The sequence below is a fragment of the Arachis ipaensis genome, chromosome B5, assembly GCF_059453495.1.
Source record: "Arachis ipaensis isolate K30076 ecotype BB chromosome B5, ASM5945349v1, whole genome shotgun sequence".
Lineage (NCBI taxonomy): Eukaryota > Viridiplantae > Streptophyta > Magnoliopsida > Fabales > Fabaceae > Arachis > Arachis ipaensis.
In genome coordinates, this window is record NC_142440.1 from 94,145,713 (window position 1) to 94,163,265 (window position 17,553).

Here is a 17,553-nt window from a genome sequence, read left to right on the forward strand (position 1 = left end):
TGTTGAATCAGTCGGACGGGTCTGATTCTTACAACTATGCATCACATTCTTATATAAGCTTTTTTTTCTAATAAATGATAAAAGAATCGATATTTCACAAAATATACATCGTCTATTAATATTTTTAATGAAATTATAAGATAACATTGAATCGGTTTAAAAATGTTTTGGTATACGAATAATACGGAAAAAATGTGAGGACAATTTTCATATTTGCTCCCAATTTTTTTAGGAAAAAAACTGATACTGTCTCCCATAAAAGTATTACTATAAATTCATATAATGCATCAAATTCATGTGACTGGATTGTATAAGAGACAATCATAATGGAATATGTAAATTGATTACAAAGGTAATGAATAATTCTAAACAGTAAATACTCTTAAAGCAGATTTTATAAGAGACAATCATAGTTAATTGGATGCTAAGAACATTTTTAATACTAGTTTTAATTTTTAATTTTATTTTAGATTTTATAAGAATTTTAAAGCAGATTTTAGTAGTTCTCTAATAAAATAATACAATATCTCTAAGATGGTACCAATTTTATATCACAAATCAAATCCAATACAAATTTTAAGTCTAAATCAATTCAGTTGTTGAAAATATTAAAAAATATATTCTAAAAGTATTTCATTGGAGATACTCTAAGTCCGGTAATGATTATGCATTTTAAGCTATAATTGCCGTTTTCAATTTGATTTGCAATTTCATTCTAGTTCTACGGAGCATGCACAAAGATATGCAAAGAGAATATAGTATTACTCCAAAAGTAACATAGTATTAACTATTAACTAAACAAATATGAGAATCATTAAATGCTTCTAGAAAATTAAATTAGTAAATGAGAAAATATATGTACATGATGAAAGTTGAAACTAGTTTCAAGCTTTTAATTGACTAAGGTTCTGTGTGATTCCAACACTCCAACTCTTGAATGGAGAGAATCACAATGGCAAACTAAAACTAAAAGCAGAAGAGGAGTTGAGAATTACAAGCTACTCTCCCTAAGGTTCAACCTTTTTGAGATATTCTAATGATCCTAATATCCTAAACCTTAAAACTAAAGTCACACTTCATTTGGGGTAAGGCCTTTTTTTTGGCACCTCAAGAACTTTCACTGTACAATGAGAGCGAGAGAGAATATATACTCTTTTCTCAGGAATAAGACTTGACCAATCCGAAATTAACAAAGGATCTGGACTTGAAAAGACCACCAAAGAGAGATCTTGTAGGGGAATCCTGAGGAACAGATTCTTCAGGGGCGCCCTTAACTTTAAGGATAGTGTTCCCTATTGCTTGCCGAATTGATTCTATGGTCTTAGAATCAACTGTGCAACCGGAGGCGCCACGCACATAGAACGTGTTAACAGCTTTGCCTCCTTTCGTGGTCACTTCTGCCCTTGTAACAGTGAGGCTGTTCTCTCGAAAGATACGCGTGACATCAGAAAGAAGTCCGATTCTATCAGTTGTGCAGAGTTCTAACTTCAAACCCTAAATTTTGAAACATAATAAAAAATTGTTAGTCTTTGTGAATAAGAGGCCAAACCAAACAAAGCAGTGGTTGATAGAGAAACAAACCAAATCTACCTAATAGGCATTTGAATAAATAAAGAAAAGACTATTCAAAGGGGAAAAGATCTCTGGACTAAATAACAAGCCGCAAGAAAAAATAATAGCAACAGATAATAGTCACTACAATAAAAGGACAGCAGGATACAAGAAACTGTCACTAAAAATAAAAAATAAAAATTGACATTTTTTTCAGAACCATCAAAAGATTGTGGCTGCTCCTCAATCAAGGACAAATTGTTAACCACAAGAAAAAGAACCAAGTTGAATTAGTCTTTTTATTTATTTATTTATTGGTGATTGAATTATAGGCCACAATCAGAAAAAACAAGTTGGCAGTGAGAGATGACAATTACAGTCGAAGTAACTCCCAACTATAAAGGTCCATTTTACATGACACCAATAAGAGTCATATTCACCATATATTTTCAGAGTAAAGTTTATGAATAGATCACATTTTTGCACCATCAATATAAATGTCCAAGTAAATATTCATGAATAACTAATTGACATGTAAAAAGTTTCTCAAAAGCTTGTTTACTCTAATTATTAAAAAAAAAATACACAACCAAATTGCAGATTTCAAAGCAATAACTAAAAGTTAAAAAATCACAGATTCAGTAGCATAAAAGTCCCTCACCTCAGATACTCTTCTTTCAATTGCAGCTTCAAGACATTGTATCACCCTTTGTCTTTCTGCATCTGATTTTACAGGTGACCCATCTATATGCCTTATGTAATATTCCTACACATGCAAAATCCACAAAATGTTTTAACCAATGTCGTCAAAAGACCAACCAGAAAAAAACAAAAGGAATTCATGGCTTTGAAAATGCCTTATACCTGATATGCTTCTGGCCCCTCGGCATTGACGTTCGCATGAAAAACCACGTACTGCATATCTGTCAAAGTGCAAACTGTGTCGAATAGAAGCTTCGGCCTATCCTTACACTGAATGGTAACAACCGAATAATCTTTATCAGACCAATTCACAACATTCACATTTGGCCTCTGCTTCTCGTCAAATTCGTCGTCACTAACTCGCTCATAATCCCTGTCATCAAACATCATCTGGTGAAGCCTCCTGTCGGTATGCGTTGTGACTTCATCAGTAACAATAGTCTTGGCAACCCTTTTTCTGTTTCCACCACCAAGCACATTGCAAAGAAGCTCCTTGATCAGAGACAGCTTCTTCAGATCGGTGATTGAAGAGCCTGTCTCATCATCGGTTACATGCATCACAGCGGCCGCACGGGTGTTGTGAGTCCACACCTCTGTACTCACAATGTTGCACTTTAGGTTGGTGAGGACGGCGCTCACTTCGGAGAGCAGCCCCGGCCTATCACTCCCCATAAGCTCTATTGTGGTGTGGTCCACTGTTTGCTTCACCCCAACGGACCTCATGGGAGATGAAACACATGATTCGGGACCAAGAGACTGCACAAAAATCAAATTAAATTAAAGCAACACAAAAAAAATTGCAACAAAAACACCAAGACTACATCCATAAGCAGAGAAGGAATTTAAGAAATCACCAAATTGAGACACACCTTTTCAATGTATTCCAAAATAGCTTCATCCGTAACTTTGTTTCCATCTTGGTCAGTGACATTAAAAACTGGCATAGAAGAATAATAAAGAAACAGACATATTAAACATTTTCCCCCAAACAATTATTGTGATTCAGTGAAATCAGAACATACAATTAGGTCAGATTAAATGTATTACCATCCATGAACCATCCACCATCAGAAGAAATGTAAGCTTTGGTTATGATGAGGTTCAGATCAGTGAGGATTTGTACAACTTCAAGAAGAATTCCATGCTTGTTTGCACTATCAACCTGCACAATAAAAGGAACATCATCATTGAACAAACAATTAATAATAAATGATGACGATGATGATAATGGAAGAAAATTAAGAAAACAAACAAAAAGGATGCATACCCTTATAACAGTGGCGCTCTTGCCGGATTCATTATCAATTACAACTCTGACAAGATTACAGAAGATATATGAGGGTGGAATCATTCAAATTTTTACCTTTTTCCATTTTTCTTTTTCACCTAAAATGAGAGAATCGTTTCATTAGAATGGGGAACGAGAAAAATTGGTACCTGGGAGGGTTGAGTCTTCGGAACAGTTTCTCATATTCATCATCCATGTAGTGAGAACAGAAATTCATGTTGGCCTCAGAAATATAAGCTATAAAGGCAAACAAAAATAAAAAATTAGAAGAGAGGAAAACGGTAGAAATAATGAAGAACAATAAAATAATAAAAAATTCATGTAAAAAATTTGATGACAATGAATGAAGAGGAGAACCTCCTTAGGAATAAGCCCTTGCACAAAACACAGAGCATGTGTGTGAGAAAGAGAAAGAGAAAGAGAAAGAGAAGAATTGAGAGTGAATAAGGGTGGGTTAAAAAAGAATAACCGAGTAAGGAAGAAAAGAAAAGGAAAAAAAAAAGTGGTTGGGGGTACGAATAAGGGTCTGTGTGGTGGGGTATATTTTTGCTGTGTGTTGCTTAGCTGTTAATGTGATAAAAAGAAGGAATCACAGAGCAACGAATCCTATTTAAGCCAATGAAACAAAACAACAATATAACAGCTTGCAAATTGCAATAGCCAGAGAGACTAAGGAGGAAAGGGGCCACCAGGACTAGGGAGATGAAACATTTTAACCCTCAGAAACCATGAATCCAGGGAATATGTTGTTCCCACTTAATTGCGGACAATTTAAAAATAAAAAACAAAACAATAAAAAGGAAGGATGAATCTAAGACCAAAGCACGAGAAAGCAGGAAACCACAAACGAAGAGAGGACAAGAACACCTACCCATTGCAGGTTCTGAGAATTCGTGATATGCTGCTACCACCACAAAAATAAGGCCTTTGATGAATGTGGCGTTCTTACTTGTTGAAAAGTAACAAACCTGTGAATATATGTATTTATATGTGTGCCTGGTTTTTTCTCTTCTTGTATGTAAACCCCACAGGGATCTCAATAGCACACCCCCACACATCTCCTTCGATCCTCTCATATATATATATATATATATATATATATATATATATAATTAGAAAATAAAGGGAAAATATATGAAAAATCTTTTAGAATAAAAGAATTAATTAATACGATGAAAAATAAAATCGTATGTGACTCAAATTATGTTAATTTAAGGATAATTAAATCTTTATTTTTTGCCTTGATAATCAGTTAGTATCAGAGAGGTTGATCTAAAATATATATTTCCAATTCTGAACCCTTGCCCCGACACGATGCTCCAAAACCTGCAACTTCAAAAAAGTATCCAAAAAATCGCAGATACCCCCCTCTCTCTCTGTCACTATCGCTCGCTTTCTTACTCCCTTTATTTTATTTTATTTTCTATCTCTCTTCACCGTGCTCTTCTTATTTCTGATTTCCGGTATTCTGTTACTCTTTAAAACATAAAAAACAGTTTATATTATTTAAATTTGAGAAACTATCAAATCAGAAAATTTATATTACTACCAATCTACCATACTAACCATTAAAAATACGAACAATAAATAAATTTTTAAATAATGTTAAAACATAATAAAATTAATTAATAAATATTATATTTTTGATAGATAACAAAAAACTTATAATTAATAAATAATTTATTCATTTAATTGAAATTTTTGTAGTGATATTGAAATAACCATTTAGAAGATATAAGCAAAAAATTAGCAAAATTTGTTCTTAAGAATTTTTTTATTTTTTAAAAAATTTTTTTATTCATGATAAAAGAATTTTTAAAAAAATTAGTTGACATAAAATGATCAAATTTTAAAGATGAAAAAATTTTATTTTTTTAATAATACTTACAAAAAATTGTATTAAAATTTAATTTTTAAATTTTTTTAAAAAATATATATTTAATAACTATTTATTTTTATATATTTTTAATTTTTTCGATAAGTTTTTTTTTTTCCATCGTATGTTTTAGAGTGTTTTTCTTTTTGGGTAGCTTACCCTTTTAATTTTTTGTTTAATAGGTGAAAGAGTAAAAAGTAGGAAAGGCTAAAGGAAAAATCAATAGGCAGAAGGTGCACGGTTAGCAAAAGGCACGGTTGGGACTTTGGAAGACTGGGTCACGTGCTATACTGCGCTTTGTGTTCAATCATCTTTATTCTTTAATCAGGAGGTTTAGTTTTCTTCTTTAGATTTAGATTTATCTTTCATGTTAGAAAAGATGTTTTGGGATTTTTTAGTATGTACTTGCTCGGATATTATTATTATTATTAGAGAATTTCTATTCTTATATACCACTGGTAATTTTTTTTCCTTCTATATTTTTTAATTTTCTCAAAATAGTTAAAAAAAAAAGTGTATAATATAAGAAGAACATATTTAAACGGTTATAATCAAATGTAAAGTAAGAATTTTAAATTCTATTGTGAAACATAGAAACACCCAAATGGAATTAGTAAATAAGTAAATAAATAGAGCAATTATTAATTTTCTATATAAAAATTATGCGTAAAAATAAAGTATTTGGTGAGAGAAACAAATTTAGAGTTTCTACAAATATAGCCAAGACAGAACAAAAAAAGTATATATATTTTTTTAATTGGTCATGTGACTTCTCAAAAATTTTAAATCCTAATTACCCATATATAATTATTTGACCTAGATTTGCTCTTCTTGCTCTCATGTAAGTCCATTTTTTATTTTTCTCATTAAAAATCTATTGTCTTTTTGAGAAATGCTACGCGTATAATTTTTTTAAAAATTATGTTACATAATAAAGTTTGGGTGACTGCATAAATAAGAATGATGATACTAATTTTTATTAATTTTAGACTAATTTAATTAGATTTGATTGAAAGAAAAAATTGTATGTATAGTATTATTCTCTTTTTTTCATGTACATCAAAACATAAATTTAAAAAATAATAGTACATTCAAATGTAAAATAATTTATACCTTTTCAAAAAATCTTTTAAAAAAGGCAATTAAAAAGAATCATTTCATAATAAAAATCTTATCCATAAAAAATCTTTGGTTCCGAAAATTAAAATCAATAAAAAAGGTGGTAATATGTTTTATAATATAAAATAATTAAATTAAAATAAGATCATCACATCAAATATAAATTTTAAAATAATAACAATTTTACGTCAAAATAGAGAAATAGCTTTCCCTTTTATTACAAAAAATTTTGTAGTAATAATAATATTTCCTAAAACAAAAAATAAGTAGTAAGTTCTTTAAAAATTATGTGACAGAATATAGAAATTTATCTATCTATTATATTATATTATATTAAAATCAGATTTTTTGCATTGAATAATAAAATTAATAATGTGGTATATTTTTGAGAATATTTTTTAATTTATATTTTTTTAACTTATTAAATTCAATTTATTATAATACATTAATTATATCAACTAATAAATTTAATTAAATATTTAAATATTACATAATTTATTATAATTTATATCAATCAATTGATTGTAATTCATTATATCAATTAATTGATTAATTAATTTATAAAATGTATAATAAAACTACAAATAAAACAGACAACATAGAAAAGAGGTGACATATTGGAACAACCAACAACCTCGTTACTTTATTTTCCTTAATAGTCGCTTCTTAAATTAATGGTTAATGATAAAGGATACAAAATGACACTTAGAAAGAAAGTATCACAGAGCAAGAAAAAACTGTGATAGTGAAAAGAAGAGAGAACAAGAGAGTATATAAGAACTAAATTCTGTTAGTTCTACGCAATTAACTTTTTCTCTTTTTCCTTAATACCTCCTCAAATTGGGGTATGGATTCTGAAATATTCTCAGTTTGCGCTTAAATCTGCCAAATAAATGCTGGAACAGTGGCTTAGTCAAGCAATCTGTAACCTAATCTGGAGAAGGAATATGCATTACATAAAGGGATTTTTTATTCCCCATGTCTCTAAGGAAGTGAAGGTCCAACTCCAAATGTTTACATCTATTGTGGAGTATAGAATTGGCAGCAAGAAGACATGCACTCTTATTGTCACAGTATAGAGTAGGTGGAGTAGGCTGAGGAATATGTAATTCATCCAGAAGTTGCTGTACTAAGATGATTTCAGTTTGAGCTCCATACATAGATTGATATTCTGCCTCTGTGCTGCTCCTACTGACTTTAGTTTGCTTGTTACTCTTCCAGTGATCGACTTTTGATCCTCGAGATCTCCTCCCCAATCAGCATCTGCAAACCCAAAAATCCTAAAATCAGCAGACTTAGTAAACGCAATTCCATTATCCACTGTACCTTGCACATATCTCAGTATTCTCTTGACATTTTTCCAGTGTTAAAGAGTTGGATTGTAAATAAATTGAGACACATGATTTACAACAAATGTAATATCGGGTCTAGTCATTGTTAAATACTGCAAACTCCCAAATATGGATCTATATTTCGTTGGATTATCAAATGGTTCTGCATCATTGGTGTAGAGCTTTGAATCAGTAGCCATTGGAGTTGGTAATGATTTAGAATTGGCCATTCTAGATTTGGATATCAACTCTCTAGCATACTTTGTCTGAGATATCATGATGTCTCCGTGAGGAAGATATGTAGCTTCAAGGCCCAGAAAAGTTGAACCTGCCAAGATCTTTCAAAGAGAATTTATTATTCAATTGAGCTATCAAAGACTCAATTTCCCTCGAATTGTTACATGTAACAATTATATCGTCCACATAAACTAAGAGATAAGTAACATTAGCAGAATCGTTTCTAACAAATAATGAGACATCAGATTTTGTATTTTTGAAACTAAAATTGTAAAGAGTTTCTGCCAAAGTCTTGAACCAAGCTCAAGGTATTTGTTTCAAACCATATATGGCTTTGTTGAGTTTACAAACTAAAGTATTATTGGTATGAACATATTCCTAGGGTTGAGCCACGTAGGCAGTCTCTTCGAGCTTGCCATTTAAAAAGGCATTATTGAAATTAAATTGTCGTAGTGGCCATTCCAATGAAATTGCAATGGTCAAAATAACTCTCATTGTGGTTGGCCTAACCACTGATGAATAAATTTCTACATAATCTACTCCTTCTTTTTGATGAAATTCCTTGCCAACTAGCCTAGCTTTGTACTTGAGAATATCACCATTTTTGTTTTTCTTGATGGTAAATACCCATTTACTTCCAATGACTGTTGCATTCAATGGTGGTTCAATAAGAGTCTATGTGTTACACCTCTGAAGTGCTTGTATCTCAGCATCCATTGCTTTCTTCCAATGAGAACAGGTAAGAGCTTGCTTAACTGTTGTTGGAATAGTGTGAACAAGATTAGCAACCTAAGTCGAAAGAGCAATGGGTTTGTGTATGCTTGATTTGGCTCTTGTAATAACAAAATGTGTATTTGTGGGTATGATGGGTGGTAAGCATGGGTCTGCTACACTTATAGGGATAAGAGTATCAGTTTGGGGCAAAGATGTAGTGGCTAATGTGTGTGAGGGGGAGGAATTTGTGAAAGTACTACTGATGAGCGAGGATTGTTGTCGGTCTAGATTTTTTTCCTATAGAAAAGAATTACTTCGTTGTAAGCATAGTTTCAAACCAACAAACAACTCTCGAATCAAATTAAAAATATGGTTTTGTCACATGTACAAACCCCAATGAAAATTAACCAAAATATTTAGACTCCGGGTCGTCTCACAAGGAATTGTAATGAAGTGAATGATTATTGGCTATGAAGGTGCAAGGGGTTTGGTTGATAAAAGGGCAAGAAATTAAATGACAAAAAAAAAATAAATCAAGCAAGTATTTAAAGAAGACAAGTAAATAAGAGAAAGCAAGCAATAAAGAGAGAGGCATTCATGGCAAGGATTGAGATCATAGGCTTTCCATCCTAGTCACTAATAGCAATGATTAACAAGAATTATCTTATTTCGTCATCTCCAACATTGGAAGAAGGTGTAAGTTATCTTTCATGAGAGAAAGTCAAACAAGACTAGCTAATCTCAATCCAAATGTCCCAATCAACTCACTAATTAAATTAGCAAGAGATTAGAGTCAATAGAATTAATATTAACTAACAACTCTAGATCACCAATCTAAATTGGATTTTCATGACTCAAGATTACCTAATTACTCTTTCCAAGCCAAGAATGCTCAAAGTATACTCTAAAGCCCAACCAAGCATTTGGTCAAACACTTGGTGGGTACAAAAGGAAAGCATGGTAAATATGCAAGAAATAGTAAAATCTAACAACTATCAATTGCAAGAAAAGTAAATCACAACTCAAATCAACAATTAAAAGAACATCAAACATTAAATTGTATTAAAGAGATCCAAATCCAACATGAGTCCATGAACATAAAAGAAGCATAAAAGTAAAATTAATATCACAAAATAAGAGAATGAAAGTGTAGAAGCAAGAAATCATAAAGGAAACAAGATGAAAACATGAAGTTAGACCTAGATCTAAGATGCAAAATAGTCTAAGAACCCTAATTCTAGAGAGAAGAGGGAGCTTCTCTCTCTAGAAACTAACCTACATGATGCTACACTACAAACAATTGCTCCCCGTTTGCTTGGACTTCAATTCTGCATGAAATACACTCAGAAACAAGTTGGATTTGGGTTTGGGCAGCTCAGAAATCGCACCCAGTATTTTGCCTTTAAATGGGTCACGTGCGAGTATTGGCGCGTACGTGCCATGTGCGCGTGCGCGTGGATTGGCTGTTTCTTCATCCGCGCGTACGCGGCATGTACGCGTGCGCGTCTCTATGCGAAATCACTTCTGCGCGCGTGCGCCTTGTACGCTTACGCGCCCCCTGAAGCATTCCCAATCTTTGTTTCCTCATGCATTCTCCACTTTGTATGCTTTTCTCCTCATTTCTCCCATCCAATACTTACCTTATGAACCTGAAATCACTCATCAAACACATCAAGGCATCGAATGGAATTAAAGTGAGTTAAAATCACCAATTTAAGGGCCTAAAAAGCATGTTTTTACACTTAAACATAATTCAAGGGAGAATTACAAAACCATGCTATTTCATTGAATAAATGTGGGAAAAGGTGATAAAATCCCCTAAAATAAGCACAAGATAAACCACAAAATCGGGGTTTATCAAATCTCCCCACACTTAAACTAAGCATGTCCTCATGCCAAAATCAAGAAAGAAGCAAAGGGTATCACATTTATTTAATGCAAACTAACTAAATGCAACCTATCCATATGCAATCTATCTACATGAACGTAACTACTTGGTCAAAATAAGTCAATTTCCAAGAATACATATATAAGTATAAGGGCTAAAGCCATAACAGTCAAAACAACCCACAACTGAATTGAATCATTGAAAGATTTTACAAACTTGCAAGAAAAGAGATGATCATGGGTGGAAACATGTAATTGAGCAATCGAACCCTCACCGGATGTGTATCCGCTCTAGTCACTCAAGTGTATGGGGTTGATTCACTCAATTCTCCCCTAATCATGTTTTTCAAGATTTATTTTTCATCTAACAATCAACAATTATTTCATGCATGCATACAAATATCATGAGGACTTCCCATAGGTTGTAATGGGGTTAGGGTCAAGGTAGGATGCATATGGTCAAGTGAGCTTGGAATTCGAATCTTTGATTAACTTAAACTTCCCACCTAACATATGACAACCTATACAATTCTAAACAAACTTAACTACCCATTCTTCACTTTTTCACACACTCATGCATTCTCTCTTTTTTTTTTTATCACAACTCATATGCATTGACTTTTATTGAACTTCACTTTGGGGTATTTTGTCCCCTTTTTATTGCTTTTTCTTTTTCTTTTTATTTTTCTCATTTTTTTTCTTTCTTTTCAAACTAAAATATATATAAGAATATCAATGCATATGGTTTACACATGATTAATACATGAGTATGTTTCCAATTCCCAAGATTCTCAACACAAATACAAAAACACACTTTTATATCTACCCAATGTTCCCAACTTTCCCAAAATCAAATGATGAATACTCTCACTAGTCTAAGCTAATCAAAGATTCAAATTAAGGACATTTATTATTTTTCACTTAGGCTTGTAATGTGCTACAATTAAGAACAAATGGGTTAAGCATAGGTTCAAATTGGCTAACAATGGAAGATAAAAGGTAGGCTATTTGGGTAAGTGAGCTATTTGAACAATGGCCTCAATCATACAAATGTATGTATACACAAAATAATGGACATAAAGAATTAAACAAATCAAAGATTACAATCATAGAAAGAGAATAATGCACACAAGAAGGAAAGTAAGTGGTTATATGATGTAACCACACAATTAAGGCTCAAAACTTATATGCTTGTGTCCTTAGCTCAAAACATGATCCACAAAGTATATAATTCAAGCAAGTTCTAAACAATTTTTTTTCAATCAATAGGGGTGCCCTATAGATAAAATTCTTGAAAAATTTTATTATTTTGACTAAGCTTATTATATACATATGCAATGCAACCAAAAATCCTAAAAGACCTAAAAATGAAATGCAAAAGTGTTTGTATTAGAAACTTGTCACCCAAAAATGCCGAGCGGTCGGACGACCTCCCCACACTTAAAAGTTTGCACCGTCCTCGGTGCATCCAAAGATGAACAAGGGGGTACGGCGACTCTCCGAGTTGCCACCTTCATCTGGTAGGTCAACCGGTGCTGCGTGTTCTTCTTCCGCTTCCGTTTTTGCTTATGATAATTCATCGATCATGAAAAACAAAATAAACACCGTAAGATGAAAAAATACAAAAGCAAGGAAGCGTGAATTGTTGGAATGAGGTAAATCACTAGAATTAAGTGAGTGAATTGGTGTGACATTGATGAAAAATAGTTGTATGGGTTTTAACTTGCATGCGGTTTAGAACTCACACCCTAGTATTTAAAAATCATGTCACAATTATACAAAAGAAAACATGCACTTCACTCATTCTAGTGTGCTTGAGATACTTTAAAAGACTTGTAGGCTAAAACAACCCAACAAGTAGTGAAGAAGCATAAAAGCAGTCAAGCAAAAATCAAGAAATTGTGAAATTGGATAATGCATGGACATTGATTGATGTGTAGGTAGACTTAGTGAACAAATTGGTATATGAAACTCACACAACAATCAATGATACATATTGAAGTTGTTGCAACACCTAAGTGACATAGAGGTGAAACACATGGATGCTATGGAACTTAGGAAAAAGAAGATAGAAGTGAAAATCAATCACATAGCAAGCATGGCCCACAAAGCTTTACAAAGCTCAAAAATATGTCATTAAGTAAGCTTTCGATCCAATTTCACAACTCTACAATCTCAATGCATGAAATAAGTGATGTGAATAAGGGTAAACCATAAACAAGCATCACCTAAAAAAATACAATGATAATATACAATTTCCTAACAATAGATGATGAATGCATGGTGGCCAAAACATGAAATTCAAAAGAGTTAAGATGCATGAAGGCAATGTAACATGTACTTGGTATTCAAAAGCATTAAACATGAAAAGTTCCGAACCAAATAACCAAATATAACCTCAACAAAGAATCCAACAATGACAATTAACAACAATGATGTTAAACTAACATCCTATTAGTAATAAGCAGCAGTAAACAGTAAACAAGATTAGTAATCCAACACTTATACTGGAAAACAAAAATTAAACTAACTAACTAACTAAAAGAAATGGTGTTACATGGTGTTTGGTAGTGTTGGATGATGTTTGAAGGGTGGAAAGAAAAGAAGAGAAAAGATAAGAAGGAAAGAAATGGAAAGAAGAGTAGAAAAGAAGATGGTTGAAACAGGGCAATCCACGCGTGCGCGTCATGTGCGCGTAAGCGTGGATTGATGAAATGGAAGCGACGCGTACGCACGGTTGACGTGTACGCGTGCATGGCAAAGCAGAGAGTTGACGTGTATGCGCAATGTACGTGTGCACGTGCCCTGGGGCATAAAGTTGGCACACTTCAGGCACAACTCTCGGGTGAATGTATGGGAAGTGGAAAAATTCAACCTACGCGTACGCGTACATCACGCATGCGCATGGATGGTCGAAATTTCTTGATTCACGCGTACGCGTGAAGCACGCGTGTGCGTGGATGGTGCTCTGTTTTTTTTTTCAAAATTTTTCTATGTTTTTGCACCAAACCAAGCATTCCAAACCTCCAAACTACTACCAAAACACCACAAAACCTTATTTAACACACTAAACTACCAAACAAACTTAACAAATCAATCAAAATATGAAATTAAACCTATTTTACCAATATGTACAAAAGAGAAAAATGAAAGGATATTACCATGGTGGGTGTCTCCCACCTAGCACTTTTGTTTATTGTCCTTAAGTTGGACTTATGGGGAGCTCCTCATCAAGGTGGCTTGTGCTTGAATCCATCTTTGAACATCCACCAATGCTAGGACTTCCATTGTACTTCATCATTCAAAGTTAATAACTCCAAGTTTTGATGGAGTTCCTCACAAACCATGGGGTCCCAAATTTGATCCTTCTCTTGTAAGCCGGGATCCTACACCTTGTTCTCACCAAGGCACCAAACTATTCTCCTAGACCCATTCAATTGAGCACTATACCAATCCATGCTCCTCAATTTCGAGCTTCCAACTATAATGAGCCTAGACTTACAACGCCAACCACTAAACATCATCCTCTTACACTTAATTCCACAAAACGCCCTAAGTTGGCCATCCGTCTCAAGCAAACCATATTTAAGTGGGATAATAAAGCTAAGAGTTAGAAGTTTTACCCACTCAAATGAGGGAATAGATGACAACCTAGGTGGAGGAGTTCCCAACGGTCTTGACAAAACACGCTCTACTCCCGTCCATTCTTTTTGGAAGGCTTCCACCACTTGGCAAGATACTTCATGCTCTACCTCTTGCCAAGTTTCCTCAAGTTCACATTCTTCTTCACCAATATCCTCTAGCTCTTCCCCATCACTCAAATCATACATAAGAGGTTGAGTGAAATCTACCTCATCATCAATTCCGAGCATAGTGGAGAAGGATTCTTCAAGCTCAAAAGGATCATATGTTGGTATGGAATCATCATAAATAGGAGGGCCTATTACTTGGAACACTTCTTCCAATTCTTCAATCATATTGTGCCTTGGAGGTTGTGCACTCTCCTCCTCAACATCAACTTCGAACTCCATGGAAGAAGGCTCTTCAATTTGTGCTTCCTCTATGTACTCAACATATCCTAAGTCTCCAACCACTACTTCCTCTTGTTCAATAATCTCTACCTCCTCTTGTTGCATTTCTTGCTTTAACTCATCTTTTTCACCTTGGAGCTTCAAGTTCACTCCCTCACTAAGCTCCTTGGTTGCTTCTCCACATTCAACAATGGGAGTGACTTGATCGCATAGGCTTAGGCGGGATGAGACTATGTTACCAATGGCTTCTACCATGATAGCCATTTTCGCTCTTAACTCCTCAAACTTCTTTTCATTCTCCTTGTGTCGCCTTAAGATATGAGATTTAAGATCTCTCAATTCTAGCATGTGGGCTTCATCGGGAGGTGATGGTGGAAGAGAGGGTTCATTGTTTGAGGGAAGGTTGTTGTAATTGGAAGGTAGTTCATATTGGTAAAATTCTTGAGGTGGTGTGTGTGGACTTTGTGGTTCTTGGGAGTATTGGTGTTGGAATGGTGGTGGCTCTAGGTATGGTTGATATGGTGATTGGTATGGTGGATACGGGTTGGGATCATATGGAGGTGGATGGTGGTAGAAGGCTTGTGAGTATGGTGGAGGGCTATGTTGAGGAGGGAGTTCATATGCATGTGGTGGTTGTGGTTGACAATCACAATAAGGGTCATCACACATTGGATTGGTATACATTAGGATTAGGATTATACCCATAAGAGTTCGGAGGAGGTTGTTGCCAAGAAGGTTGTCCATAAGCTTGGGGCTCCTCCCATCTTTGATTTCCAAATCTTTGATGCACACCCTTATTGAAGCTTCCATTTCCTACAACACAGTTTGAACCAAACTCATAGCCAAAGTGATGTGAATTCATAGTGAGAGAGAAAACAAAAACAAATTCCAATAAGAAACAAAGAAAACCAAATTCTAAAACTAGCAAAAACTAACAAACAAACCAAAAATAAGCTATTCACAATATATACAATAGCCAATAACATAGCACCATCGCAACTCCCCGGTAATGGTGCCATTAATTTGATGAGCGAGGATTGTTGTCGGTCTAGATTTTCTTCCTATAGAAAAGAATTACTTCGTTGTAAGCATAGCTCCAAACTAATAAAAAACTCTCGAATAAAATTAAAAATATGGTTTTGTCACATGTACAAACCCCAATGAAAATTAACTGAAGTATTTAGACTCCGGGTCGTCTCACAAGGAATTGCAATGAAGTGAATGATTATTGGCTATGAAGGTGCAAGGGGTTTGGTTGATAAAAGGGTAAGAAATTAAATGACAAGAAAAGTAAATCAAGCAAGTATTTAAAGAAGACAAGTAAATAAGAGAAAGCAAGCAATAAAGAGAGAGTCATTCATGGCAAGGATTGAGATCATAGACTTTCCATCCTAGTCACTGATAGCAATGATTAACAAGAATTTATCTTATTTCGTCATCTCCAACATTGGAAGAAGGTGTAAGTTATCTTCCATGAGAGAAAGTCAAACAAGAATAGCAAATCTCAATCCAAATGTTCCAATCAACTCACTAATTAAATTAGCAAGAGATTAGAGTCAATAGAATTAATATTAACTAACAACTCTAGATCACCAATCTAAATTGGATTTTCATGACTCAAGATTACCTAATTACTCTTTCTAAGCTAAGAATGCTCAAAGTCTACTCTAAAGTCCAACCAAGCATTTGGTCAAACACTTGGTGGGTACAAAAAGAAAGCATGGTAAATATGCAAGAAATAGTAAAATCTAACAACTATCAATTGCAAGGAAAGTAAATCACAACTCAAATCAACAATTAAAAGAACATCAAACATTAAATTGCATTAAAGAGATCTAAATCCAACATGAGTCCATGAACATAAAAGAAGCATAAAAGTAAAATTAACATCACAAAATAAGAGAATGAAAGTGTAGAAGCAAGAAATCATAAAGGAAATAAGATGAAAACGTGAAGTTGGACCTAGATCTAAGATGAAAAATAGTCTAAGAACCCTAACTCTAGAGAGAAGAGGGAGCTTCTCTCTCTAGAAACTAACCTACATGATGCTACACTACAAACAAATTCCTCCCCCTTTGCTTGGACTTCAATTCTGCATGAAATACACTTAGAAACAAGTTGGATTTGGGCCTGGGCAGCTCAGAAATCGCCCCCAGCGTTTTGCCTTTAAATGAGTCACATGCGAGTATCGGCGCGTACGAGTCATGTGCGCGTGCGCGTCGATTGGCTGTTTCTTCATCTGTGCGTACGCGGCATGTACGCGTGCACGTCTCTATACGAAATCATTTCGGCGCGCGTGCGCCTTGTACGCTTGCGCTCCCCCTGAAGCATTCCCAATCTTTGTTTCCTCATGCATTCTCCACTTTGTATACTTTTCTCCTCATTTCTCCCATCCAATACTTGCCTTATGAACCTGAAATCACTTATCAAACACATCAAGGCATCGAATGGAATTAAAGTGAGTTAAAATCACCAATTTAAGGGCCTAAAAAGCATGTTTTTACACTTAAGCATAATTCAAGGGAGAATTACAAAATCATGCTATTTCATTGAATAAATGTGGGAAAAGGTGATAAAATCTCCTAAAATAAGCACAAGATAAACCACGAAATCGGGGTTTATCAACTACTAGAAGGAGGTGTAGTATCTGACGAGTCTAAAGCTATTGAAGAAGTATGTGGCGTAAAGGTCTATGTATTAGTTACTGGTGTTGATGCTTGGATTTATTTCAAATATTATAGGGTCTGGATTTTGATCTGGTATATCTAAAGAGTGTGTGGATGTAGAATTATAAAACATTGAATGGTAAGGAAATAA

At 34.0% G+C, this 17,553-nt stretch overlaps 1 protein-coding gene across 2 annotated transcripts; it reads right to left on the reverse strand.

Moving 5' to 3' along the window:
• Positions 1-819: 819 nt before the first annotated feature.
• LOC107643722 (ACT domain-containing protein ACR4) lies at positions 820-4,614 on the reverse strand. Of its 2 annotated transcripts, none has more exons than XM_016347442.3 (8): positions 4,413-4,614; positions 3,691-3,778; positions 3,521-3,566; positions 3,301-3,415; positions 3,123-3,190; positions 2,416-3,009; positions 2,213-2,317; positions 820-1,494 (listed from the first exon to the last, which is right to left on the reverse strand). In XM_016347442.3, exons 1-8 carry the CDS (start codon positions 4,597-4,599, stop codon positions 1,159-1,161), a joined length of 1,539 nt encoding a protein of 512 aa, XP_016202928.2. In that variant the 5' UTR covers positions 4,600-4,614; the 3' UTR covers positions 820-1,158. The 2 variants fall into 2 exon arrangements, with proteins under 2 accessions (XP_016202928.2, XP_016202930.1); XM_016347444.3 differs by lacking the exon at positions 4,413-4,614 and adding an exon at positions 3,899-4,118.
• Positions 4,615-17,553: the final 12,939 nt, after the last annotated feature.